At 43.7% G+C, this 27,049-nt stretch overlaps 1 protein-coding gene across 1 annotated transcript in view; it reads left to right on the top strand.

Moving 5' to 3' along the window:
• aig1 (androgen-induced 1 (H. sapiens)) overlaps window positions 1-27,049 on the top strand; it is a 252,410-nt gene that overhangs the window by 126,168 nt on the left and 99,193 nt on the right. Inside the window, exon 3 of the mRNA XM_072267002.1 lies at window positions 2,915-3,016. Within this exon, the coding sequence (XP_072123103.1) occupies window positions 2,915-3,016 (102 nt within the window). The remainder of the gene's footprint in view (window positions 1-2,914; window positions 3,017-27,049) is intronic.

Raw genomic sequence — 27,049 nt, 5'->3', positions numbered from 1 at the left:
ACCGGAGCTAGATAGGTACTGTCTGGTGTTCATTCGTGTTGGTCTTGTCGTGTCTTGTCCTAGCCTCCATGGGGTAGGCCAGGCCGTCTTGCCATTGCCCCGTGGGGGATCATGTCTTGTCGTGTCTTGTTCTCACCTCCGTGGGGTAAGTCAGGCCGTCTTGCCGTTGCCCCGCGGGCGGTCATGTTCTGTCTTGTCTTGTCCTCGCCTCCGTGGGGTAAGTCAGGCCGTCTTGCCATTGCCCCGTGGAGGGTCATGAGTCCCGGCCCTATGTCCTGTACCCAAGGAGGGGTCCCGACTCTGTGTTCTGTGTATGTGTCCATGGTTCCATGTACCTGCTCCCTGAGACCGAGGCTCTGTGTTCCTATTTTCCTCCTCTCCCTAGCCCATGTCATGTCCTTGCCTGGTTCTGGGGTCCAAGCCCAAGGCAAGACCCATGTACTGGGTCCTTGCCCAGTCTTGGGCTCGGAGTCCATACCCTAGCATCTTTATGTCTCCTCTAGCTCTGGGAGCCGATTCCGAGTCCAAGCCCAGACCCTTGGTCCCAGTCTAGTCGTAGTCCTGAGTCCTTGTTCAGTTTGCTATTTCTTGCTCCTGCCTTGCTCTCCTGGTATCGAACAATAAACTAAATCTAAGTAACCTAACAAGATGTGTCTTGCATTTGGGTCCACCCTTGCTCCCAATGCCCCGCCATTGTGACAAGAAGGGGATGGGTATCAGCCTGAAAGGGATCAGAAGTTATTTTATGGTTTTATTATTAATTCAAATACTTTATAGTCAAAATCAGAATCAGGTTTATTATTAATGAAACAGTACTGCGCAAATGTCTTAAGCACATGCTGCATATCTAGGGTGCCTAAGACTTGCACAGCGGTGCAGTAATTTTATGCATTGCACTGTACTGCTGCTGCAAAAAAATCACTTTCATGACATATGAGAGTGATGATAATCCTGATTCTGATATGGGTCCCTATTGTGGACTGATAGCGGGAAGGGCATAGGAAGAGAGGATTCACGGTTGGGAAAAGGGGAAGGGTGGGAGTAGGGAGCCAGAAGCACCAGAGAGACATTCTGTAATGATCAATAAACCAATTGTTTGAAATGAAATGACCTTGCCTGGTGTCTTAGGGCTGGGCGTGTCTGCACTCACACCACCACACCCCTCCCGTGAGGCTCCACCCTCAACATTCCCAACATCCTTTGCTCCCGCCGGATTTACAAACTCGCTCTCTGCTCTACCTTGACAAATACACTACTGTGCAAAAGTCTGAGTCACCCTAGCTATATGTCTAAGACATTTGCACAATATTATATATGTCACAAATCTTGTTATTTAATGGCAGTAGTACAGTGCAGTACATACAATATACTACAAATTATAATAAGAAAGATATATTTAAAAAATTGTTTGGTGGGAGCCCTTAATGATGGATGCTGTCTTTTGAGGCATGGTCGTTTGAAAGTGTCCTCGATGCTGGCTGGTGCCCATGTTGGAGCTGGGTGAGAAATCTTTCTGCAGCTTTTTCTGGACCTGTGCATTATGCTTAGCAGATGAGGGTGCAACCTGGATAAATGTTCTCTGTGGTACATCTGTAGAAATTTGCTCATCTTTGGTAACATATCAAATCTCCACAAACTCTGAATGAAATAGAAGTTTCATTATGAGAACAGAAGACTGGTGTGCCTTCTTTGAATTGCAAAAATATGTTGCTCCCAGATATGTTGACACCCAAGAAGTTGAAACTGTTCTCGCTTTTCACTGCTGATCCCTCAGTGAGGACTGGCGTGTGTTCCCTCGACTTCCACTTCCTGAAGTCCACCATCGATTCCTTGGCCTTACTGACAATGAGTGCAAGGTTGTTGTTGCGACACCACTCATCCAGCAGATCTATCACACTTCGATAAGCCTCCTCATCACCACCTGAAATTTTACCAACAATAGTTGTATCATTGGCAAATTTATAGATGATAATTGAGCTGTGGCTAGCCACACAATCAAATCTCTTCAAATTCTTTGTAATTGCATCAATATGTTGGGCCCAGGATAGATCATCAGAGACGTTGGCACCCAGGTGCTTGAGTGCGTAAAGTCAGTTGCCTTAATAAGGGCATGTTTCTTCGAAGTTCTGTCTTAGACCATAAGACAAAGGACAGGATTTGGCCATTCAGCTCATCAAGTCTGCTCCGCCATTCCATCATGGCTGATCCTGAATCCCACTCAACCCCATATACCTGGCTTCTTGCCATATCCTTTGATGCCCTGACCGATCAGGAAATGATCAGCTTCTGCCTTAAAGATATGCACGGACTTGGCCTCCACCACAGTCCGTGGCAGAACATACCACAGATTCACTACTCTCTGGCTAAAAAAAAATTCCTCTTTACCTCTGTCCTAAAAAACTACCCCTCAGTTTTGAGGCTGTTCCCTCTAGTTCTGGATACCCCCATCACAGGAAACATCCTCTCCACATCCACCCAATCTAGCCCTTTCAACATTTGGCATGTTTCAATGATGTCCCCACGCAGTCTTCTAAATTCCAGAGGGCACAGGCCCAAAGCTGCCAATCTGTCCTCATATATTAAACCCTTCATTCCTGGAATCATCCTCGTGAACTTCTTCGGGACTCTTTCCAATGGCAACACTTCCTTCCTAAGATATGCACATCTTTTGCTCATTGCTGTTTGTTTTGTTGTATTGTGCGTAGTCTTTCATCAATTTCAGTGTGCTTCTTTTATTTACTGTGAATGCCCACAAGGAAATGAATCTCAGGGTAGTATATGGTGACATATATGTACTTTGATAATAAATTTACTTTGAACGTCAGCTTATGTTTCCAATTGTAATTACAACAAGGGTGAAACAGTGACTTGTTGGCAATATGTTATTTTGTACTTTTTTCTTGTTTTGCTGCAGTTGGTTGTGACAATGTTCTGGGCTCTGTACCTATATGATCGAGAACTGGTTTACCCAAAAATATTGGACAACTTTATACCACAGTGGATTAACCATGGCATGGTGAGTACTAGAAAGACGCAAGGAATGATCTAGGGATTGTTCACTGATGACAAGAGATTCTGCAGATGCTGGAACACATACACACACACAATGCTGGAGGAACTCAGCACGTCAGGCAGCATCTATGAAGGGAAATAAACAGTTGATAAACGGTTGATCACAACGTCATATGTGAACCCTTCCATTCCCGGACAATTCTTGTGAACCTTCTCTGGACCCTCTCCAATGCCAGCCCATCTTTTCTTAGATAAGGGGTCCAAAAATGCTCACAATACTCCAAGTGCAGTCTGACCAATGCCTTTTAAAGTCTTAGCATTATACAGTTGCTCTTATATTCTAGTCTTGCCCGACGCCGGCCCCCTAGGCCTGAGTCGACGTAGTAGTAGCATATTCTAGACCTCTTGAAATGAATGTTAACTTTGCATTTGTTTTTCTTACTGTTGATTCAATAAGTGCAGTGGAGATGAAAGTACTGAGAAAAGGGAATAGTGTTTTGACAGGAGACAGCATGGAAAAAAAAGGTTCAGAAGTTCAAAGGTTCATTTATTAACGAAGTATGTATACAGTATACAACTCTGAGATTCATCTTCTCAAGATAACCACAAAACAAAGAAAGTCATGGAGTCATTCAAAGAAAAACATCAGCCCCCCACCCCCCCACAAAAAAAACTTACAAATCATCCCAAATTTAAATCGTACCAAACCCACCCCCATTACACAGAAAAACAAATCGGGTGAACTGCGAGAACATCAAACCCCAACCACCCCACTTCCAAAATTAAATTGCTCAGGTGGTAACAAGAAAAAAATATAAATGACATGAAACCAAAAAATGGATTTAGTCCAGTCTATAAATTGCAAAACTTCGGTAACTTCCTCCGACGTCTTTGAGGGAGAGGGAGATCACTCAAACACAGAGGCAGAACAGCAAGGGAGATTAGTGGTCACTCACAGACACCTTATCCAGCGAAGATCCGTCACAGCACGGCAAGAGGCAGGGAGTTGGCGACAAATCCTTGCTCGCCTTATGCACTCACCTTGATGTTTCAATCTTCTTTAACCAGTAATTAATGGATGCTTTAATTGGCTAACTGGAGTTGATTGTAGGCTCATGCCCCATCCCTAAGCTTTGTTAGGAGATCTGTACTCGTCTCCTGAAATGTTCTCGGACCGCTAGATCACTCAGTCGATATCCAAACCTTAAGTTGCAGGCTCTGACTGTTCCAGAAACATTTCGCTGGTGCCACCTTGACCAGAAGAGGTATAGTTAAGGTAGCCATGGGAATCAGTGGGTCTATAAAAGATGTCAGTTGAAAGTTTGTCTCCAGAGATGGAGACAGAGAGACTGAGGAAGGGGAGGGAGGTGTCAGAAATGGACCAAGTGTATTTAAGGACAGACTGGAAGTTAGAGGCAAAGTTGATGGAATTGACGAGCTCAGCATAGGTGCATGAAGCAGCACCAATGCAGTTGTTGATGTAGCGTAGGAAGAGTTGGGTAGCATTACCAGGGAAGGCTTGGAGCATGGACTTCCCTATGTAGCTAATGAAAAGGCTGGCATAGCTGAGGACTTATACACAAAATGCTGCAAACTCAACAGGTCAGGCAGTATCTGTGGAGGGAAATAAACAGCTGACATCGCGACATCGTATGTTAACCCTTTCATTCCTGGGATCATTTTTGTGAACCACCTCTGGACTCTATCCAAGGCCAGCACATCCTTTCTTAGATATGGGGCCAAAATTGCTTGCAATAGTCTCACCAATGCCTGATAAAACCTTAACAGTCTATCCTTGCTTTTACAAGTTATCCTTAAGAGAGTCCTCCAATTTTTGAATTCCCTCCCCAATAGTCTATACCTTTACTCTTCCGACCAAAGTCTCCATACTTCCCTATGCTGTATTCCATAAGACCATGAGATATGGGAGCAGAATTAAGCCATTTGGCCCCCTGAGTCTGTTCCACCATTTCATTATGCCTGATCCATTTTTCCTTTCAGCTCCAATCTGCTGCCTTTTGCCCATAGCCCTTCATGCCCTAACTAATCAAGAATCTATCAACATCTGCCGTAAGTAGGCATCCACAGCCGCCTGCAGCAATGAATTCCACTGATTCACCATTCCATCTGTCACTTCTTTGCACACTCTCCCAACCTGACCAAGTCCTTCTGCAGACTCCTTGCCTCAGCTGCACATCTTGGCCCTCCACTTTTCTTAATATCATCTTGGTAAGCACACCAGAGGCAAGTTACGAGGACCAAATAACACAATTTGCAATGGGGGAAGAAACAGTGTTACCCAGATGAAACCCATCTGACCACAGGGAAAACACGCAGACTCCACACAACACCAAAGGTTGGGAACGAACCCGGGTCTCTGCCGCTGTGAGGCAATTCTATATGCATCTCAGTTCTGCCCAGAGGCACAGGAAACATGAAAGGTTTGACAGAGGGGACACTAGGAGGATGCTTCACCAGTGAGAATGAAGGGGAATCATGCACTGAAGTCAGTGATAGTAACTATGGCTTGCAGCAGGATCTGGACCAGCTGTAAAAATGGGCTGAAAAATGGCAGATGGAGTTTAATGCAGGCAAGTTTGAAATGTTGCAGTTTGGTAGAATCAACCAGGGTAGGACTTACACAGTAGGGCACTGAGGAGTGTGGTAGAACAGAGGGATCTGGGAATACAGACCCCTAATCTGTTGAAAGTGACGTCACAGGCAGATAAGGTCGTAAAGAAAGCTTCTGGCACATTGGCCTTCATAAATCAAAATACTGAGTACAGGAGATGGGATGTTATGTTGAAGTTGTATAAGACTTTGGTGAGGCCTAATATGGAGTACTGTGTGTAGTTTTGGTCACCTGGCTACAGGAAAAATGTAAACAAGGTCAAAAAAGTACAGAGAAAATTTACAAGGATGTTGCCGGGTCTAGGGGACCTGAGTTATAAGGAAAGATTGACTAGGTTAGAAGTTTATTCCTTAGGAGGTAGAAGATTGAGAGGAGATTTGATAGAGGTATACACGATTATAAGTGGTATAGATACAGATTTTTTTTTCCCTGAGGTTGGGTGGTACATACAACCAGAGGTCATGGGTTAAGGGTGAAAGGTGAAAAGTTTAAGGGGAACAAGAGGGGAAACTTCTTCACACAGAGGGTTGTGAGAGTGTCGAACAAGCTGCCCGCACAACTGGTACATGCGAGTTCGATTTCAATGTTTAAGCAAGTTTGGATAGGCACATGGATGGTAGGGGTATGGAGGGCTATGGTTCCAGTGCAGGTTTAAATGGATTAGGCATGGACTAAATGTGTTGAAGGGCCTGTTCCTGTGCTGTACTTTTCCACGCTTCTATGACTGTATTTAATTGGAATTTCAGGGACATCGTTTTTTACACAAAAGGTGGAAAATATATGCAATGAGCTGCCAGAGAAAGTAGTTGAGGCTAGTACAATAATAAGAGCTCAGAAACATTTGGTTAAATACATAGATAGGAAAGGTTCAAAGTTCAAAGTACATTTATTCTCGAAGTATGTATACTATATACAAGCTTCAGAATTGTCTTCTTACAGGCAGCCACAAAACACAATAGAACCCATAAAAAAAAGAACATCAAACACCCAATGTGCAGAAAAAAAAACAAATCATGCAAACAACAAAAGCGAGAGAAACAACTGAAGTTCACAAAGCTGAGTTCACTGCCATGAAGTCAGTCATCACTGCAGCCAATCCAGGAGCCTGCTAGTTGCAGCCCATAGCCTCTGTTCAGTGCAGAGACAAGTAAACACCAGCCCATTGCTTGCATCCAGCCCCAAGATCCTGATCTTTACAATCAGGCCTAGTGTGGCCCATCTGTTTAGGATAAGTAGGCAAATGGGACCTACTCTGATGGGGACTTTGGTCTGCATGGACCATTTGGCCTGTTTCTATAGACTAAAAGACAAAGAAGCGATTTAAGCCATTTATCCCATTGAGTCTGCTCCACCATTCCATCATGGCTGATTTATTATTTCTCTCAAACCCATTCTTCTGCCCTCTGCTCGTGACCTTTGACACCCTGACTAATTCTGAATTTACCAACCTCCACTTTAAATATTCCCAATGAAGGCTGCCACAGCCATCTGTGACAATAAATTTTATGGATTCACCACCCTCTGGCTATAGAAATTCCTCCTCATCCCTGTTCTAAATGGCCATCCCTCAATTCTGAAGCTTTGGCCTCTGCTTCTAGACCCCCCCACCCCAGTAAAGGAAACATCCTCTCCATATCCACTCTATCCAGACATCTCAATATTCGATAAGTTTCAATGAGATTCCCCTCATTCTTCTGAACTCCAGTGAAGTACACATTCTGTGTTGAATGGCTCTGCTTTCCTGCTATATCGGAGAGTATCTTTCATTTAGTTGGTCTCTCCTCAACGTTCACTTCGGCACGTGTTCTTGGGGACGGCCAATAGAACACAAAGTTCTGTGTTATTTCAGAATAGCCTTGTCAGTAAATTGCTGAAACCTCTTGGCAGACACACAGTCTGCAGGAGGGTGTGACACCCCGGCATAGCTGGCCCGAGTGTAGAGTGGGAGTATTCCTGGGACATCTTCATCCAAGGAACTAAGGGATCTTGGGGTCCACGTCCACTGATCACTCAAAATAGACGCACCATTTGGTGGTGTTGTTAAGAAGGCATAGGGTGTGCAGACCTTTATTATCAGGGGGTTCAGTTCAAAAGCCACGAGGTAGTATTGCAGCTCTATAAAACTCTGGTTACATCAGATTTGGAATATTGTGTTCAGTTCTGGTCACCTCATTATAGGAAGGCTGTGGAAGCTGTTGGGAGGGGGCAGAGGAGATTTACCTGGAACACGAGTGATATGGATAGTGGTGAACCCAGGTGCAGATTAAGGTCTAGCATACACTAAGTCTCAGACTTGAAATAAAAACGGTGACACAAACAAAATCCAAATGCAAGATCACAAAGCATAGTACTAGAAATGAAGCTCCTACGATTGAGCGCAGAGTGGTCAGCACGAGGTCTTTAAGTACAGACTTTCTATGAAAGGAATGAGGCAGACAATAACCGGCAGTCTGAGTCTTGAAAAACAAAGGCAGCTAACCATACGGGGAATTGGAGTGCAGAAACTTGGATGCCTGCCGCTGTTCAGGCGGGACCATGGCATTACTAGGATGCTGCCTGGATCAGAGAGCATGACTTATGAGGAAAGTCTGAGTGAGCTTGGGCTTTTCTCTTTGGAGCAAAGGAGGATGCGAGGTGACCTGATGGAGATGAACATGATGATAAAAGACACAGGTCAAGTAGATAGTCAGAGGTTTTTCCCAAGACGAAAATGGCTAATACAAGAGGGCATAATTTTAAGGAGATTGGGGGAAAGCATGGGGGGTGGGGTGGGGGAGTACGTCAGAGGTAAGCTGTTTACAGAGAGAGTGGTGGGTGTGTGGAACACGGTGCTAGATGGTGGTAGAGGCAGACATATTAAGGTCATTGAAGAGACTCTTAGAAAGGCACATTGATGAAAGAAGAATGAAGTGTTGTGTCGGCGGGAAAGGTTATATTGATCTTAGAGTAGGTTGAAAAGTCAGCACAATATTATGGGCTGAAAGACCTAAATTACGTTCTATGTCCCATGTTCTAGCACAGCAAAGTGGATAATTCAGACAGCGTTTCACAATCAGAATGTTGCATTAGTTTTCCCATGACAGTCATTGTTAAGGAGGGGGTGAGCGAATGGGACTCAGCTGCCAATTTCCAGCCAGCTGCAGTCTGACCCCATCTCACAGGAAGGTCAAGCTCCAAAGGCAGATGTGATGAGATAACTGTCATTCCCACCTCCCTGGCTGGTGTTTACAGGCCGTTTGGTTAAACCAAATTGAAGGCATTCTCTTTGCATTCATTAATTATAAATGCTGAAAGCCACAGCCTAGAATGGGGCAAAGATAAATCCATCCCTCGACTCTAAATTGATTCCACAACCAATCGATTCACTTTCCAGGACTCTACAACTCATGGTTGCAGTATTATCTGTTTACTACTTATTTATTTATTATTTGTTTTCATTTTGTATTTGCATAGTTTGCCTTCTTTTGCTCATTGGTTGTTTCTCTGTCTTTGTGTGTAGTTTTTCACTGGTTCTTTGTATTTCTTTGTTCTACTGTGAATGCCCACAAGAAAATGAATCTCAGGGTCGTATGAGGTGACATATGCATACTTTGATAATTAATTTACTTTGAACTCTTTATGGCTTCTAATGCCTCTGAATTTTGAGTGATCAGCAACCAGCCAGTTTCAAGGTTGATGTGTTTTTAACCTCAGTCTGCACACAGTTTCCCAACTGCTTACATTAATATGGAAATGACTACTTGGCATCGATGCATGCCCTGGTGGAAAGTAAGCATTTGGGCTCAGGAAATTGCTAGTTCCTTTGTTGGCTCAGTTCCCACTTAATGGAACACTCCCTTACAATATCTGCTCTGCCTATACTTGCAATCAGAGTGTATGTTGACTCTGGCAGGGGTTTGGTTTATTCTTATCACATGCACCGAGATTCAGTGAATAACAGAATTCAGAATAATAAGTTACAGAGAAACTGTAATGCAGGTAGGCAATAAGGTGTTGAGGTACACAGTGAAATCATTGTTAGCGGTGAGATTGAAGCTGTCCTTGAGTTACATCTTCTGCCCTAATGAGACAGGAGAAGGAACGATGTCCAGGGTGGTTGGGGGGTCCTTGATTACGCTGACTGATTTGCCGAGGCAGTAAGCGTAGACAGTGTCCATGGAGGGGAGGCTAGTTCCCATTATAAGAAGGATGTGGCGACTTAGGAGAAGGTGCAGAAAGGGTTTATTAGGATGCTGGCGGGATTTGAGGGCATGAACTATAAGGAGAGATTAGACAACCTTGGGTTGGAGGGGTAGAGACTGAGGGGAGATCTGATGGATGTTTCTAAGATTATGATAGGCATAGGTAGAGTAAACAGCTGATATCTTTTTCCCCAGGGTTGAAAGGTCTACTATCAGAGGGCGTGCATTTAAAGTGAGAGGGGGTAAGTTCAAAGGAGATGTGCAGGACAAGTTTTTACACAGAGAGGGGTGGGTACCTGGAATGTGCGGCCAGGGGTGGTGATGGAGGCAGATACATCAGGGGCATTCACAAGGCTCTGAGATAGATTCATGAATGAAGAAATGGAGGGATATTGACCTTGTGTAGGCAGAAGAGATTAGTTAGCCATTTGATTATGAATTTAATGGTTTGGCACAACATTGTGGACTGAAGTGCCTGCTCCCGTGATGTTCTGTTCTATGTTCTATGCACCAACTTCAGCATAGTACAATACAGCAGGACAAACACAAATTAACTTCAAATTAACTTGTACATATCATTTTCTTATTTTCAATTCAGCTTGAGAGACCCTTGCAGAGGCCTAAGGCTGCTTACGTCAGTCACACTGTCCACCATACAAAACAGCCACAGCAGCATTTACATTTTTTAAAAATAGCCCTGATGCAGGGTTTTGGCCTGAAATGTTGACTGTTAATTCCTCTCCATTGATGCTGCTGAGTTCCTCCAGCATTTTTTGTGTGTTTACTCAAGATTTCCGTCATCCGCAGAATTTATAAAATTATAAAATATTGCCTAGGCCACAATCAGAGTGGGAGATTTCAAAGGGAATCTTAGAGATAAGTTTATGTATAGAAAAGGTAGTTGAAATCTAGAACACATTGACAGAGAAGGTGTGAAATCTGATTCAATCACAGCGTTAAAGGGGCATTTAGACATACTACAAAAAGCCCACCACAGGAAAAGCCCTCTCCACATTGAGCACATTTGCATAGAGTGCAGCCACAAGAAAGCAGCAACCCTGATCAAGGACCTCCACCAACCAGGCCAAGCTGTCTTCTCATTGCTACCATCTGGAAAGAGGTCCCACACCAACAGGTTCAGGAACGGTTATTACCCTTAAGCAATCAGGCTCCTGAAACCACTCTGAATAATTTTACTCATCTCAACACTGAACTAATTCCACTGGACTCACTTTCAAAGACTCTACAACTCATTCACTCAGTATTATTTGTTTATTTATTGCATTTGCACCGTTTGTCCTCTTGGGCACATTGGTTGCTTTATCAGTTTGTGCTTGTGTGAATTCTTCATTGATTCTATTGTATTTCTTCGTCCTGCTGTGAATGCCTGCAAGAAAACCAAGTCTACGTTCAATTTTAATCATCATTCAATTGTACACGTTACCACAGCCAAACAAAACAGCATTCTTCTGGGGCCACGGTACAAGACCCAGAACCAACAGTCGCACTCAGAACACAGCACATATAACTCAAATAATTATGATAGCAGAATAACATACAGTTATAGAAAAAGTAATATAACCCAAGTCTCTAGGTGCCGTGGCCTATAGATTGATGATGAACAAATGTTGTCCTTGAGTCACATTTATGCAGAACAAGTCCGCAGCAGTTCCTCATGTCACGCAACGCAGCTGCAGACAAAGGCAATCTAGCTTGTCCTCCCAGGAGCGAACACTGGAGGGCAGCACCTACAGGAGGGGCGAGTCTCTAACGGCACACAGCCAACTCCAGCGTCTCCTTCCTTGGCAGCCATAGCACATGACCCCGAGGCGCGAATGAAAGCCCGGTCCGCGCCACAACTGAGGTGACGCAGCCGACTCCCCGACCCCGCCATCGGTCTTGTCAATGAAACGGTGAATCAGACTTGCAGTATTCCACATTAACAATGTCCAACAGGATCTTGCGATCACAACAAAAATGAACCTTAGTGTCGCAAGCACGAGGGAATCTGCAGACGCTGGAAATTCAAGCAGCACACACAAAATGCTGATGGAACGCAGCAGGTCAGGCAGCATCTATTGGAAGTCCTGACGAAGGGTCTCGGCCGAAAACATCGACTGTACCTCTTCCAATAGATGCCATCTGACCTGCTGCATTCCACCAACATTTTCTGTGTGCTGCTTGAATCTTAGGGTAGTATGTGGTGAGATATATGTAATTTGATAATAAATTTACTTTGACTGACTTAACTAGGTAAGGCAGAGAATGGTACAATCTAAGTGTAGTAAATGGGATTAGTGTAGAACAACCAAAGGGTGTTTGAAATGATAGGCTGAAGGGCCGGATAGACTACGACTCTGACTGTAGTAACAAAGCCTTCCTGAGAGACCTCCTTACAATAAAATTCCTTTCACTGCTATTAATTGTTTCTGATGTGCAGCCATTAACTTATCTTCAGACATTCTTTGAGACAATCCCTGACCCCAGCTTGCTGGGATTTATTTTTGTTCTGGTGAGTTTAAACTCCGTTTCTTGTTTATTCACAAAAAAAAATATTCATCCATGCCAAGTTCTGACTTCAGAATCAGTGCCGGCTGTTGGGAGCCCTCTTCCTGGCCAGAGCTGAGATCATTCTGAGGTTTCCCAAAGTTAGCTCGCAGAGAACGCTTCGTGCTAGACATTCCAAGGTGGTTCCAAACAGCCAAGCCTCCAGGGTCCCAGAACACTGATCAAAATGAATCCCGCCCAGCTACAGCAGAGTTCAAGGCCGCCCTCTGTTTTCCATTTCCTGGCACTGAGGAAAAAGCATAGTGGGGGGTGGGGAAGGAGGTCTCATTGCAACCTATTGAGGGCCTAGATAGAGTGGACATGGAGAGGATGTTTCCTATAGCAGGGAGTCTAAGCCAGGGGGCACAGTTTTGGAACACTAAAACACTATCTCCTTTAGAACAGAGATAAGAAGGAATTTCTTTAGCTAGAGGGTGGTGAATCCAGACGGCTGTGGGGACCAGGTTACTGGGTATATTTTAAGCGGAAGTTGATATAGTTCTTCAATAGTAATGGTGTGAAAGGTTACGGGGAGAAGGCAGGAGAATGGGGTCGAGAGGGAAAATAAATCAGCCATACTCGAATGGTGGAGCAGACTTGATGGACTAAATGGCCTAATTCTGCTCCTATGTCTTATGGTCACTTCAAGGGAAGGCCATTAATGGAGCATCACATTGAAGTAGGTGGTGAACTGCAGCTCAGAGTGAAAGGGCCCTTCGGGCCATCGTGACAATTGGCCCATCCGTTGTTCTTTTCTGAGAACAGCCCGATCAGCTCTCTCCCCTCTACTTTCCACAAAACCTTGCCAATCTCTCCTTGCTGATAATAAGCTTTGTATGGAAACAGGCCTTTGGCTCAACCATTCCATGCTGACCAAAATTCCCAACTAAGCCAATCCCATTTGCCTGCATTTGGCCTATATTCCTCCAAACTTTTCCTATCCACATATGTGTCAAAGTATCTTTTAAGTATTGTTAATATACCTGCCATAACCAGCGTGCTCCATGTATGTACCACTCTCTGTTTGAAGAGGTTTCATCCCTGGGTTCTTTTTAGATATTTCCCTTCTCACTTTAAGTCTATGGCCTATAGTTTTTGATTCTGTGATTCTGGGATAAAGACTGAGTGCATTCAAACTTCCTGCACCCCTCATGATTTTATACATGTGAGACTTCCACATGGCTTATAAATCTGCAAACTTCTGCTGATTTTAGTAGGTGCGGTTGATAATGCCTGGGTGAAAGAGCATGATTTATGAGGATAGGTTGTGCAAGATAGGGCTCTTCTCTTTAGAGCAAAGGTAGAGAGTTACAGGACAGAAGTGAGCTTAGTTGCCATTAATTCTATCATGGCTGATCCTGGAACCCACTCAGCCGCATACACTGCTTCCCAGTCTCCATCCAGCTAATAGGAGTCACCTGCCACTCATTTCTAGCTTGTCATCTGCAACCTATTTAAACCCAGTTCTTATCCAGAGACCTTGTTCACCCATTGACCCAACTAGCTTCAACCACTTTCTGCTAACCTTCAGTTAGGAAGTTCATTTCAGTGTGTTATTTCAGTTACCTTGTTGCCTTGTCATGTTAAGCATCTGTTCTTTCTTGTCTTGTGCTCTCTGATGGCCTGTTGTTCAGCAATTTACTATTAAAGTTATCACTAACGACTAAATTGTCTCCGCTGCTCTGAGATGGGTCAAGCCTCCTCTACATATCTTGACAATTACTAAGGAGAAGGTGCTTGGGAATTTGAAAGTCACCTGGACCAGATGGACGATGCCACAGAGATCTGAAAGAGATGGCTGAAGAGATTATGGAGGCATTAGTAATAATCTTTCAAGAATCACTATATCCTGGAATGGTTCCAGAGGACTGGAAAATTGCAAACGTCACTCAATGATTTAAGAAGGGAGGGAGGCAGGAAAAAGGAACTTATAAGCCAGTTAGTCTGACTTTAGTGGTTGGGAAGATGTTGGAGTTCATTATTAAGGGTGAGGTTTTGGGGTACTTGGAGGCACATGATAAAATAGGCCAAAGTCAGTATGGTTTCTTAAGGCAGAGGTTTCCAACCTTTTTTATACCATGGACCAATACCATTAAGATCATAAGACAAAGGAGCAGAATTAGGCCATTCAGCCCATTGAGTCTGCTCCATGGAGAGGTAGGTGGGACCGTGGCTGATCCTAGATTCCACTCAACCCCATACACCTGCCTTTTTGTCATTACCTTAGTCACCCTGGCAGATCAGGAAATTTCCAGCTTCTGCTTTAAATATATGCACGGACTTGGCCTCCACCACATTCTGTGGCAGAACATTCCACAGGTTCACCACTTTCTGGCTAAAGAAATTCTTCCTCACCTCTTTTCTAAAAGGTCGCCTTTCAATTTTGAAGCCATTTCCCCTGGTTCAGGATACCCCCACCATAGGAAATATCCTCTCCACATTGACCTTAGCTAGACCCTTCAACAATCTATAGGTTTCAATGAGATCCCCACACAATCTTCTAAATTCTAGTCAGTACAGGCCCAAAGCTGCCATGCGCTCCTCATATGTTAACCTCTTTTTTTCTGGAATCATCCTTGTGAACTTCCTCTGGACTTTCTCCAATGACAACACATCCCCTCTGAGATATGGGGCTCAAAACTGTAGACAATACTCCAAGTGTGGCCTGACTAGTGTATTATAAAGGTTCAGCATTATCTCCTTACTTTTATATTCTTTTCCCTTGAAATAAATGTCAACATTGTATTTACCTTCTTTACCACAGGCTCAACCTGTAAATTAACCTTCTGGGAATCCTGCATGAGGACTTTTAAGTCCCTCTGCACCTTGGATTTTGATTTTTTCCCCATTTAGATAATGGGCCGCACTATTGTTCCAAGATGAATTATCATACAGCTCCCAAAACTGTGTTCCATTTGCCACTACTTTGCCCAGTCTTCCAATTTGTCCAAGTCCTGCTGCAATCGCATTACTTCCTCAGCACTACCTACTCCTCCACCACCTATCTTTGTATCATCTGCAAACCTTGCTACAAAGCCATCAATTCCATTATCTAAACGATTGACAACCAATGTGAAAAGTAGTGTTCCCAGTACTGACCCCCAAGGAACACCACTAGTCACTGGCAGCCAACCAGAAGAGGCCCCCTTTATTCCCACTTGCTGCCTCCTGCCTGTTAGCCATTCCGCTATCCATGTCAGTATCTTTACTGTAACGCCATAGGATTTTATCTTGTTAAACAGCCTCATGTGTGGCACCTTATCAAATGTCCTCTGAAAATTGAAGTAAGTGATATCCACCCTGCTGGTTACTTCCTCGAAGAACTCTAACAGATTTGCCTTATAGAAACCATGATGACTTTGACTTATTTTATCATTAGTCTCCAAGCAACCCAAAACCTCATCCTTAATAATATTCCCCAACACTTTCCCAACCACTGAGGTTAGGCTAACTGGCCTATAATTCCTTTCTTTTGTCTTCCTCCCTTCTTAAAGAGTAGAGTAAGATTTGCAACTTTCCAATCCTCCGTGACCATGCCAGGATCTAATGATTCTTGGAAGATTATAACCAATGCACCTAATATATCTTCAGCGACCTCTCTCAGGGCTCTGGGATGTAGTCCATCTGGTCCAGTTGACTTATCCTCCTTTAGACTTCTGAGTTTGAACATAGAACATAGAATAGTACAGTACAGTACAGGCCCTTTGGCCCACAATGTTGTGCCGACCCTCAAACCCTGCCTCCCATATAACCCCCCCAGCTTAAATTCCTCCATATACCTGTCTAGTAGTCTCTTAAATTTCACGAGTGTATCTGCCTCCACCACTGACTCAGGCAGTGCATTCCACGCACCAACCACTCTCTGAGTAAAAAAACCTTCCTCTAATATCCCCCTTGAACTTCCCACCCCTTACCTTAAAGCCATGTCCTCTTGTATTGAGCAGTGGTGCCCTGGGGAAGAGGCGCCGGTTGTCCACTCTATCTATTCCTCTTAATATCTTGTATACCTCTATCATATCTCTTCTCATCCTCCTTCTCTCCAAAGAGTAAAGCCCTAGCTCCCTTAATCTCTGATCATAATGCATACTCTCTAAACCAGGCAGCATCCTGGTAAATCTCCTCTGTACCCTTTCCAATGCTTCCACATCCTTCCTATAGTGAGGCAACCAGAACTGGACACAGTACTCTAAGTGTGGCCTAACCAGAGTTTTATAGAGCTGCATCATTGCCTCGCGGGTCTTAAACTCTATCCCTTGACTTATGAAGGCTAACACCCCATAAGCTTTCTTAACTACCCTATCTACCTGTGAGGCAACTTCCAGGCATCTGTGGACATGTACCCCCAGATCCCTCTGCTCCAGCACATTACCAAGTATCCTACCATTTACTTTGTACTCTGCCTTGGAGTTTGTCCTTCCAAAGTGTACCACCTCACTCTTCTCTGGGTTGAACTCCATCTGCCACTTCTCAGCCCACCTCTGCATCCTATCAATGTCTCTCTGCAATCTTTGACAATCCTCTATACTATCTACAACACCACCAACCTTTGTGTCGTCTGCAAACTTGCCAACCCACCCTTCCACCCCTAGCACTTTTTCTTTTGTAATAACAATGGCATTCACTTCCATTCCCTGACACTCATGGACCTCTGGCACACTGCTGGAGACTGATGTAAAGTACTCAGCAAGTTCCTCTGCCATTTTTTTGTCCCCCATTTTATAACCTCACCAGCATCATTTTCCAGAGCTCCAATATCAACTCTCACCTCCTTTTAACTCTTAATATAACTGAAAAAAACTTTTAATATCCTGCTTCATATTACTAGCTAGTTTACCCTCATATTTCTTCCTTTCCCTTCTTTAGCTTTTTAGTCGCCTTTTGTTGGATTTTAAGCTTCCCAATCATCCAACTTTCCACTCACTTTATATGCCCTTTCGTCAGCTTTTATATAGTCCATAACTTCCCTTGTCAACCACATTTGCCCATACCTGCCATTTGAAGACATCTTCTGTGTGACATATCTTCCTGTGCCTTGTGAACTATTCCCAGAAACTTCAGTCACCTCTGCTGTGCTGTCATTCTCGCCAATCTCCTCCTCCAATCCACCTGGGCAAATTCCTCTCTCATGCCTCTGTAATTCCCTTTATTCCATTGTGATACTGATACATGTGACTTATGCTTCACCCTCTCAAACTGAAGTATGAATTCAAACATATTATGACCACAGCCTCCTGAGGGTTCCCTTACATTACGCTCCTTAATAAGATCTGGATTATTACACAAAGCCCTCAATCTAAGATAGCCTTTCCTCTAGCAGATTCAAGGACACGGTGCTCTAAAAAGCTATCTTGTCGCACTCAACAAATTCTCTCTCTTGCGATCCTTTGCATATTGAAATCCTCCATTACAATTGTGACATTACCCTTATCACATTCCTTTTCCAGGTCCCTTTGCAAATTCAACCTCACATCTTGGCTACTATTTGGAAGCCTATATTTGATTCCCATGATGGTTTGTTTACTGTTGCAGTTTCTTAACTTTTAACATAGATTCAACATTCTCTGACCCTATGTCACCTCTTTCTAAAGACGTAATTGCAGCTGTTACCAACAGATCCACACCATCGCCTATGTATTCCTGCCTGCTCTTTTGATACAAAATATGTCTTTTGATGTTAAGCTCCCAACTACGACCTTCTTTCAACCACGACTCAGTGATGCCCTCATCATACCAACCAATCACTAATAGTGCCATGAGTTTGTCCTCCTTATTCTGAACGCTACACACATTTCAATTCAGCACCTTCAGTCCTGCATTCTTGGCCCTTTTGAATTTTGCCTCTGTGGTACAATTTAACTCTTTACTCTGTCTGCATTTGTATCAAATCGTTGGCTTGTCCTTCCTTACATTCATGTTACATCCATCATCTACTTGTAAACCTGGCAGTGCGGAGGATCAGAGGGACCTTGAGGTCCAAATCCAATGGACACTCAAAGCTGCTGCGCAGGTTGACTGCCTGGTTAAGAAGGCATATGGTGTAATGGTCTTCATCAACTTGTGGGATCGAGTTCAAGAGCCGAGAGGTAATGTTGCAGTTATATAGGACCCTGGTCAGACCCCACTTGGAGTACTGTGATCAGTTCTGGTCACCTCACTACAGGAAGGATGTAGAAAATGTAGAAGAGGTGCAGAGGAGACTTACAAGGATGCTGCCTGGATTGGGGGGCATGCCTGATGAGAATAGGTTGAGTGAACTCAGCCTTTTTCTCTTGAAGCGACAGAGGATGAGAGACCTGATAGGGGTGTATAAGATGATGAGAGGCATTGATCGTGTGGATAGTCAAAGGTTTTTTCCCAGGGCTGAAATGGCTAGCACGAGAGGGCACAGTTTTAAGGTGCTTGGAAGTAGGTACAGAGGAGATATCAGGCTAAGTTTTTTTATGCAGAGCGTGGTGAGTGCATGGAATGGGCTGCTGGCGTCTGTGGTAGAGGTGAATACAATAGGGTCTTTTAAGAGACTCAGGGATAAGTACATTGAGCTTAGAAAAATAGATGGCAATAGGTAACCCTTGGTTATTTCTAAAGTGAGTACATGTTTGGCACAGCATTATGGGCTGAAGGGCCTGTATTGTGTTGTAGATTTTCTATGTTTCTAAACCTGCAGACTCATCCTCAGTTCTATCATCTTGATTCCCATCCCCTGCAAGGGGTCCATGGACCCCTGGTTGGGAAACCCTCCCTTAAGGAGAAATCATGCCTGCCAAATCTATTGAAATTCTTTGATGAACTAACAGGCAGGATAGACAAAGGAGAATCTATAAATGTTATTTACTTGGATTTTCAGAAGGCCTTTGAGAAGGTGTCACATATGAGCCTGCTTAAAAAGCTAAGAGTCCATGGTATTACAGGAAAGACACTGGAATGGATTGAAATTGGCCAACTGGCAGGAGGCACAGAGTGGAAATAAAAGGAGATTTTTCTGTTTTGCTGCCGGTGACTAGTGGTGTAACTCAGGGTTCAGTGTTGAGATTGTTTCTTTACTTGTCAAATGTCAATGATTTGGATGACAGAATTGATGGCTTTATGGCCAAGTTTGTGGTTGTTACGAAGAAAGGTGGAGGGTCAGGTTCATGAGGATGATTCTGGGATTGAAGTGGTTAACATATGAGGAGTGTTTTGGCAACTTTGGACCTGTGTTCACTGGAATTGAGAAGAATGTGAGGAGATCTCTTTGTAACCTACCGAATGTTGATCAGACTGGATAAGGTGGATGTAGAGAGGATGTTCCCTATGGTGGGGGCAAAGCCTCAAAATTGAGGGGTGACCTTTTCGAACAGGGGTAAGGGGAAATTTTTTTTAGCCAGAGAGTAGTGAATCTGTGGAATGCTCTGCCACAGGCTGCAGCGGAGGACAAGTCCATGGGGATATTTAAAGCAGAAGTTTCCTGATTGGTCAGGACATTAAAGAATATTGTGGTTGGGTGGGATCTGGGATCATTCATGATGGAATGGCAGAGCAGACTTGATGGGCTTGAATGGCTTACTTCTGCTTCTATGTCTTTTGGTCTTAAGCAAGGTGTCTGCAGAGGGACTTAGACAGATTAGGAGAATGGGTAAAGAAATGACAGGGAATTTTGTGTAGGGACATGTTCGGTTAAGTCGGTGGTAAGGAAAGCAAGTGCAAAGGTAGAATTCATTTCGAGAGATATTTCAAAAACCTGAGGTGCAAAAGGACTTGTGCAGGATTCCTTAAAGATTAATTTGGAGGTTGAGCCCATGGTGAGGAAGGCAAGTGCAATGTTTGCACTCATTTTGAGGACTAGAATACAAGAGTAAGGATGTAACATCTAGGCTTTATAAGGCTTTGGTCCAATGGCACTTGAAATATTGTGAGTAGTTTTGGGCTCCTTATGTTAGAAATGATGTGCTGCATTGGAGAAGGTGCAGAGGAGGTTCATGAGATTGATTCCAGGAATGAAAGGGTTAATGTTTGAGCAGCGTTTGATGGTTATGGGCAAGTACTCACAGGAGTTTAGAAGAATGAGCAGGGCACCTCATTGAAACGTATTGAATATTGAAAGGCCCAGAGAGAATCAATGTGGAGAGGATGTTTCATATAGTGGTTGAGTGTAGCAGCAGAGGGCACAACCTCAGAATAGAGGGGCATCCATTTAGAACAGAGACAAGGAGGAATTGCTTTAGCCAGAGGGTGATGAATCTGGGTAATTCATTGTCACAGATGGCTGTAGAGGCCAAGTCATTGGGTATATTTAAAATGGAGGTTGATAGGTTCTTAATTAGTTAGGGCATCAAAGGTTACAGAGCAGAGTCAGGAGAATAGGCAGTACAGTAGTGCAGTGGTTGGCACAACACCTTAGTATGAGTGACCATGGTTCAATTCCCGCTGCTGCCTGTAAAGAGTTCGTACATTCTCCCCATGACCGTGTGGATATCCTCTGGGTGCTCTGGTTTCTCCCCATAGTCCAAAGATGTATGTTAGTAGGTTAATTGGCCATTGTAAATTATCCCATGGTTAAGCCAGGATTAAATTGGGGGATTACTAGACAGCACAGCTCAAAGGGCTGGAGGGGCCTACAACGCACTGTGTGTGCCAATAAATAAATAAATAAATAAATTGGATGGAGAGGGATAATATATCAGCCATGATGGAACGGTGAAGCAGATGGACCGAATGGCCTAGATCTGCTCCTATACATTATAGTCAAGTCGAGAGGTGACTTGGTAGAAGTGTATGAGAGAATTAGAGTGATAAATAAAGTGGACAGTCAGCACTTTTTTACCGGGGTGGAAATGGCAAATATGAGAGGGCATAATTTTAATGTGATTGGAGGAAAGTGTGGCAGGGGGGTGGAGTGTCAGAAGTAGGTAAATTAGACAGAGAGTGATGAGTATGTGGAACACTTCCGGGCACAGTGGTAGAGGCAGATATATTAGGGTCATTGATGAGACTCTTTCGATAGGCACATGGATTTTAAAAAAATGGATGGCTATGTGGGGGGGAAGGGATAGACTGATTTTGAAAGAGGTTAAAGTTTGGCACAACATCATAGGCTAAAGAGCTTGTCCTGTCCGGTACTATTCTATGTTCTATGTGTAGGCAGAAGGGATTATTTTAATTTATTTTCACGTGGGGCACAGATGTTGTGGGCCGAAGGGCCTATGTTCGTGTGTATAATTGGTCAGGAAACAAAATCACTCATCACACCCGTCAGATAGATTAGGCCAAAATGAGGTCTTTTAATCTTCCTCAGTTGCTTTCTGCACGAATTTCCATTATCTGCCACCCAAGTACATGCTTGCAGTTGTGCCTGCTCTTATCAGAGTAGATTCTGACCACAAGAACATGGGTAATGTCAGTGAAATTGCAGCAGGGTTTCCGCCTGTTTGGCTGGCACTGGTATGGTTCAGACAGGGCTGTAGGCTTCCAAAGACGAAAGGAAACAGGGTTTTGCGGTAACGCAGAAAATTTCATTTTCTCCCATCACTTGTAAATTAACTGACATGTACAGGGGCATCAGAGAACAAGTGCAGTGTTGCAGAGTGTATTCACACATGCCTATATTTGGCTGCATTCTTCTGCACTTTCTTAACAGCGCAGCAGACTGCTAGGAAGCCGCAGGGATTTCCGTGCTGGAGAAAGACACCAAACAAACACACCGAGGGTGAACTTTCTTTCTGAACGAATTCTCTTGTACAGCAAATAACCTTTGCAGATCATAATCAGATTGCGCGGTTGTCTGAAGGCATCAGGAAATTCTGCAAAAAGGCTCTGAGTGCCAGAGAGCAGATGTGTACAGTGTGAGTGGTGTGATATCAGAGCAGGAATCTAAAAGCAGAAGGAAGTAATAGCTCTGAGTCTGTTAGAATGGAATTCCTGAAAGAGTCTCTCTGGCAGAACCACACTCAGTAACTACTTTATTAGGTACAGGATTGGAATCCAGTGTAGTCTTCTGCTGTGTAATCTTGCTGCTTCAAAGTTCAACATGTTGTGGATTCAGAGGTCCTCTTCTACACACCACTGTTGTAATACATGATTATTTGAGTTACTGTCGCCTTCCTGTCAGCCTGAGTCAGTGTAGACATCCGATTCTCCTCTGACATCTCCCAATAACAAGGTGCTTTTGCCCACAGAATTGTCACTCACTGGATTTTTTTTTTTTGTTTTTCACACCTTTCTCTGTAAACTCTAGAGACTGTTGTGTGTGAAAATCCCAGCAGATCCGAAGTTTCTGAGAGACTCAAACCACCGCGTCTGGCACAAACAATGATTCCACAGTCAAAATAATTTAGATCACATTTCTTCCCCATTCTGATGTTTGGTCTGAACAACAACTGAACCTCTTGACCATGTCTGTATGCTTTTATGCATTGAGTTGCTGCCACATGATTGTTGATTAGATATTTACAATAACGCACAAGTGTACCTAATGAAGTGGGTCATTGAGTGTATTTTATTTTTTTTTAAATAATTATTTTTGTCCCCTTTTTGCCAACTTCAAGTTGTAGAGTCACAGAGCACAGAAACAGGCCCTTCAGCCTGAACAGCTCATAAGACCATGAGACATAGGAGCAGAGTTAGGCCGTTCGGCCCATCAAGCATGCTCTGTCATTTCATCATGGCTGATTTATTATCCTATTCAACCCTATTTTCCAACCTTCTCTTCTTAACCTTTGCCAACCATGTTTTGCACCCAAGCGATTCCAATTTGCCTGTGTTTTGCCTATATCCTCCGATAAATCTTTCCTGTCTTTGTAAATCAGGGCTGCCCCCACTTCATCTCGGAGTGTTGGATATTAATGCAAATAACACATTTGACTGTTTCGATGTACGCGTGATAAGTAAATCGGAATCTGACAATCTGCCTAAGTGGCTTTTAAATATTCAAGCAACACACAAAGTTGCTGGTGAACGCAGCAGGCCAGGCAGCATCTCTAGGAAGAGGTGCAGTCGACGTTTCAGGCCGAGACATTTCAGATGACGAAGGATCTCGGCCTGAAATATTGACTGTACCTCTTCCTAGAGATGCTGCCTGGCCTGCTGCATTCACCAGCAACTTTGATGTGTGTTGCTTGAATTTCCAGCATCTGCAGAATTCCTGTTGTTTGCGTTGTTGGCTTTTAAATATTGTTGATTTACCATCCTCAACCACTTTCTCTAGCAGCTCGTTCTATATACCCACCATCTTCCAGTTGAAATTAAATCTGTTTCCAATTAAATCTTTCCCCCACACTTCAATCTATTCCCTCAAGTTCTTGACTCTTAAACCCTCGGAAAAAGACTCATTCCATTCACCTTGCCTCCAGGGCTGATGTCAGAGGTAGTTGTTTTAATACAGAGAGTGGTGGGTGTATGGAACGCCCTGCCAAGGATAGTGGTAGAAGCAATACGCCAGTGACACTTAAGCCTCATAAGACCATAAGATAGAGAAGCTGAATTGGGCCATTCAGCCTATTGAGTCTGCTCCTCCATCCCATCATAGCTGATTTATTAACTCTCTCAACCTCATTGTCCTTCTTTCAACCTGTAACCTTTGACACCATGACTAATGAAGAATCTATCAAACTCCGTTTTAAATATGCCCAATGACTTGGCCTCCACAGCCATCTGTGCAACGAATTCCACAGATTCACCACCCTCTGACTGAAGAAGTTACTCCTCATCTTTATTCTACAGGGACGTCCTTCGATTCTGAAGCTGTTGTCTCTGGTCCTAGACTCGCCCACTATATGAGACATTCTCCCCCTGTCCACTCTATCTCAGCCTTTCAATATTTCATAGCTTTCAATGCAATCCCCTGCTCATTCTTCTAAACTGCAGCAAGTACTGGCCCAGAGCCATCAAATATTCCTCATACATTAATTTATCCTTTCATTCCTGGAATTATTCTCATGAACCTCCTCTGGACCTTCTCCAATGCTAGCTCATCTTTTCTTAGATAAAGGGGTCCAAAAGTGCTCACAATACTCCAAGTGAGGTCTGACTAATGCCTTTTAAAGCCTCAACATATCATTGTTACTTTTTGTATTCTAGTTCTCTTGAAATGAATGCTCACCTTTGCCTTCCTCACCACAGACTCAACCTGCAAGTTAACCTTTAGGGAATCCTGCACAAGGACTCCCAAATCGCTTTGCACCTCTGATTTCTGAATTTGCATCCTGTTTGAAAAATGGTCTATGCTTTTATTCCTTCTTTCAAAGCGCATGACCGTACACATGGATGAAAGAGAAATGGAGAGCTATGTGGTAGGGATGTGTTAGGCTGATTTTAGAGTAGGTTAAAAGGTAACACAACATCATGGGCTGAAGGGAATGCACTATGCTGTTCTATGTTTTATCTATGTCTATCATGATTTTATACACTATTATCAGTCAACATCGAAATCGATGGACAGCCGAAGAGAAGAAAAAGAATAAGGACACCTCTCAGTTTTCCCCACTCCATGGAATAGATCCCTAGCCTTTCCAACTTCTCTTCATAACTCAGTTCCTAGAATCCTGCAGCTCTGTCTGAGGCTTGCAGCACTCTGAAACAGCAGCTGGGTGAGAAAGGCCAGGCAGCTGTTAATAAGGAATTTAGGAGAAATGTGAGAGAGTTGAGGATGTTCTGCAAAACATATTCCCACAGGGAATGGTGAAGGTGAGTGATATGGATATACTGTGAGTCCACTTGAAGTGGCCTATCTTGGGGTTAGAGGTCGCTGTGTGTGTGGAGGAAGAAAGGGGCTTGTTTTGCTGTTATTGTTTTGTTGCTGTTGTTCTGATGCTTTTGTTAAAACCATAAGATATAGGAGGAAAATTAGGCCATTTGGCCCATGCAGTCTGCTCTACCATTTCACCATGGCTGATCCATTTCCCTCTCAGTCCCAATCTCCTGCCTTCTCCCCGTATCCCTTCATGTCCTGACCAGTCAAGAATCTATCATCCTCTGCCTTAAATATACCCAATGACTTGGCCTCCACAGCTGCCTGTGACAATGAATTTCTCAGATTCACCACTCTCTGGCTAAAGAAATTCCTCCTCACCTCCATTCTAAAAGGATGCCCCTCTATTCTAAAGCTGAGTCCTCTAGCCCTAGACTCTCCCACCGTAGGAAACAACCTCTCCACATCTACTCTATTGAGGCTTTTTACCATTCGATAGGTTTTAATGAGGCCACCCCTCAATCTTCTGAATTCCAGTGAGTACAGGCCAGGGCCATCAAATGCTCTTCATATGACAAGCCACTCAATCCAGAGTCATTTTTATGAACCTCATTTGAACCCTCTCCAATACAAGCACATCCCTTCTTAGATAAGGGGCCCAAAACTGCTCACAGTACTCCAAATGAGGCCTCTCCAGTGTTTTATAAAGACTCAACATTACATCCTTGCTTTTATATTCTAGTCTTCTTGAAATGAACGCTAGGATCGCATTTGCCTTCCTCACCACAGACTCAACCTGCAAATTAATCTTCGGGGAATCCTGCACTAGGACTCCCAAGGCCCTTTGCACCTCAAAGTTGTTGCCTGTGTTGTTCTGCTGAGGGCAGGCTATGTTTGCTCCAGGAAGTGTGGCAACACTTGCGGGCTGCCCCCAGCACATCTTTAGGTGGTGTTGGTTGTTAACACAAATGTCACATTTCACTGTATTATTTGATAATTAAAGAAATTTAAATCAGAATCTGAATATTTAAGGAGAAGGTTGATACATGCATATGGGAGAATGAAACAGGCCCAGAAACAAGGCCCTTCAGCCCATAGCAGATGCTAGCCATTTACAATAATCACACTTTGCCGTGTTTGGCTTATTGCACTCAATACCAAAACAGTCCACAAGCTCTTCTAGAAACTGTTTAAAAAAGGGCACAGAACAGTATAGCACAGGAACAGACTCTTCAGCCCACAACGTTGTGCTGAAATAATTTAAATTGTTATTAAATGCCTAAATAACCTAATCCCTTCTGCTGCACAATGCCAACATCCCTCCATTCCTGGCACATTCAGGTGTTTGTCTAAGAGCCTCTGTCATATCTGTGTCCAGCACCACTCTCTGTGTAAAAGCAAAACTTGTCATGCACATCTCTTTTAATTTACTCCCTCTCTCCTTAAATGCATTTTTCTCTGGTATTAGACATTTCAACCCTTGGGAAATAGGCACCTGCTGGCCACCTTATCTGTGCTCTTAATAATTTTATAAACTTTTTCAGAAAAGTGTTTCACTCATTGGAAAGCCGTCGTCGTAATCCTTTATCCATGGTAGTCTCGGTTCTGGTGGCAGCTGTCATACTGGATAGGCACTGACTTAGAAGGTACAGGAGCCTTAGGTCCCACAACACCAGGTTCAGGAAAAGTTATTATCCTACAACCATCAGACTCCTGAACCAATGTGGATAACTACACTCACCTCAATTCCGAACGGATTCCATAACCTGCGGACTCACTTTCAAGAACTTTATTTATTTACAGCATTGGGCAGTTCTGACTACTGGCCCCTTGAGCCGTGCTGCCCAGCAACCCCTGATTTAACACTAGTCAGATGATGGGACAATTTACAATGACCAATTAACCTACCCATCAGTATGTCTCTGGACTGTGGGAGGAAACCGGAGCACCCGGAGGAAGCCCATGCGGTCACAGGGAGAACATACAAGCTCCTTACAGGCAGTGGTGGGAATTGAA

Source organism: Mobula birostris, chromosome 8, assembly GCF_030028105.1.
Source record: "Mobula birostris isolate sMobBir1 chromosome 8, sMobBir1.hap1, whole genome shotgun sequence".
NCBI lineage: Eukaryota > Metazoa > Chordata > Chondrichthyes > Myliobatiformes > Myliobatidae > Mobula > Mobula birostris.
The sequence above is the reverse complement of the archived record's forward strand: the minus strand, read 5'-3'. Positions and strand labels throughout refer to the sequence as shown.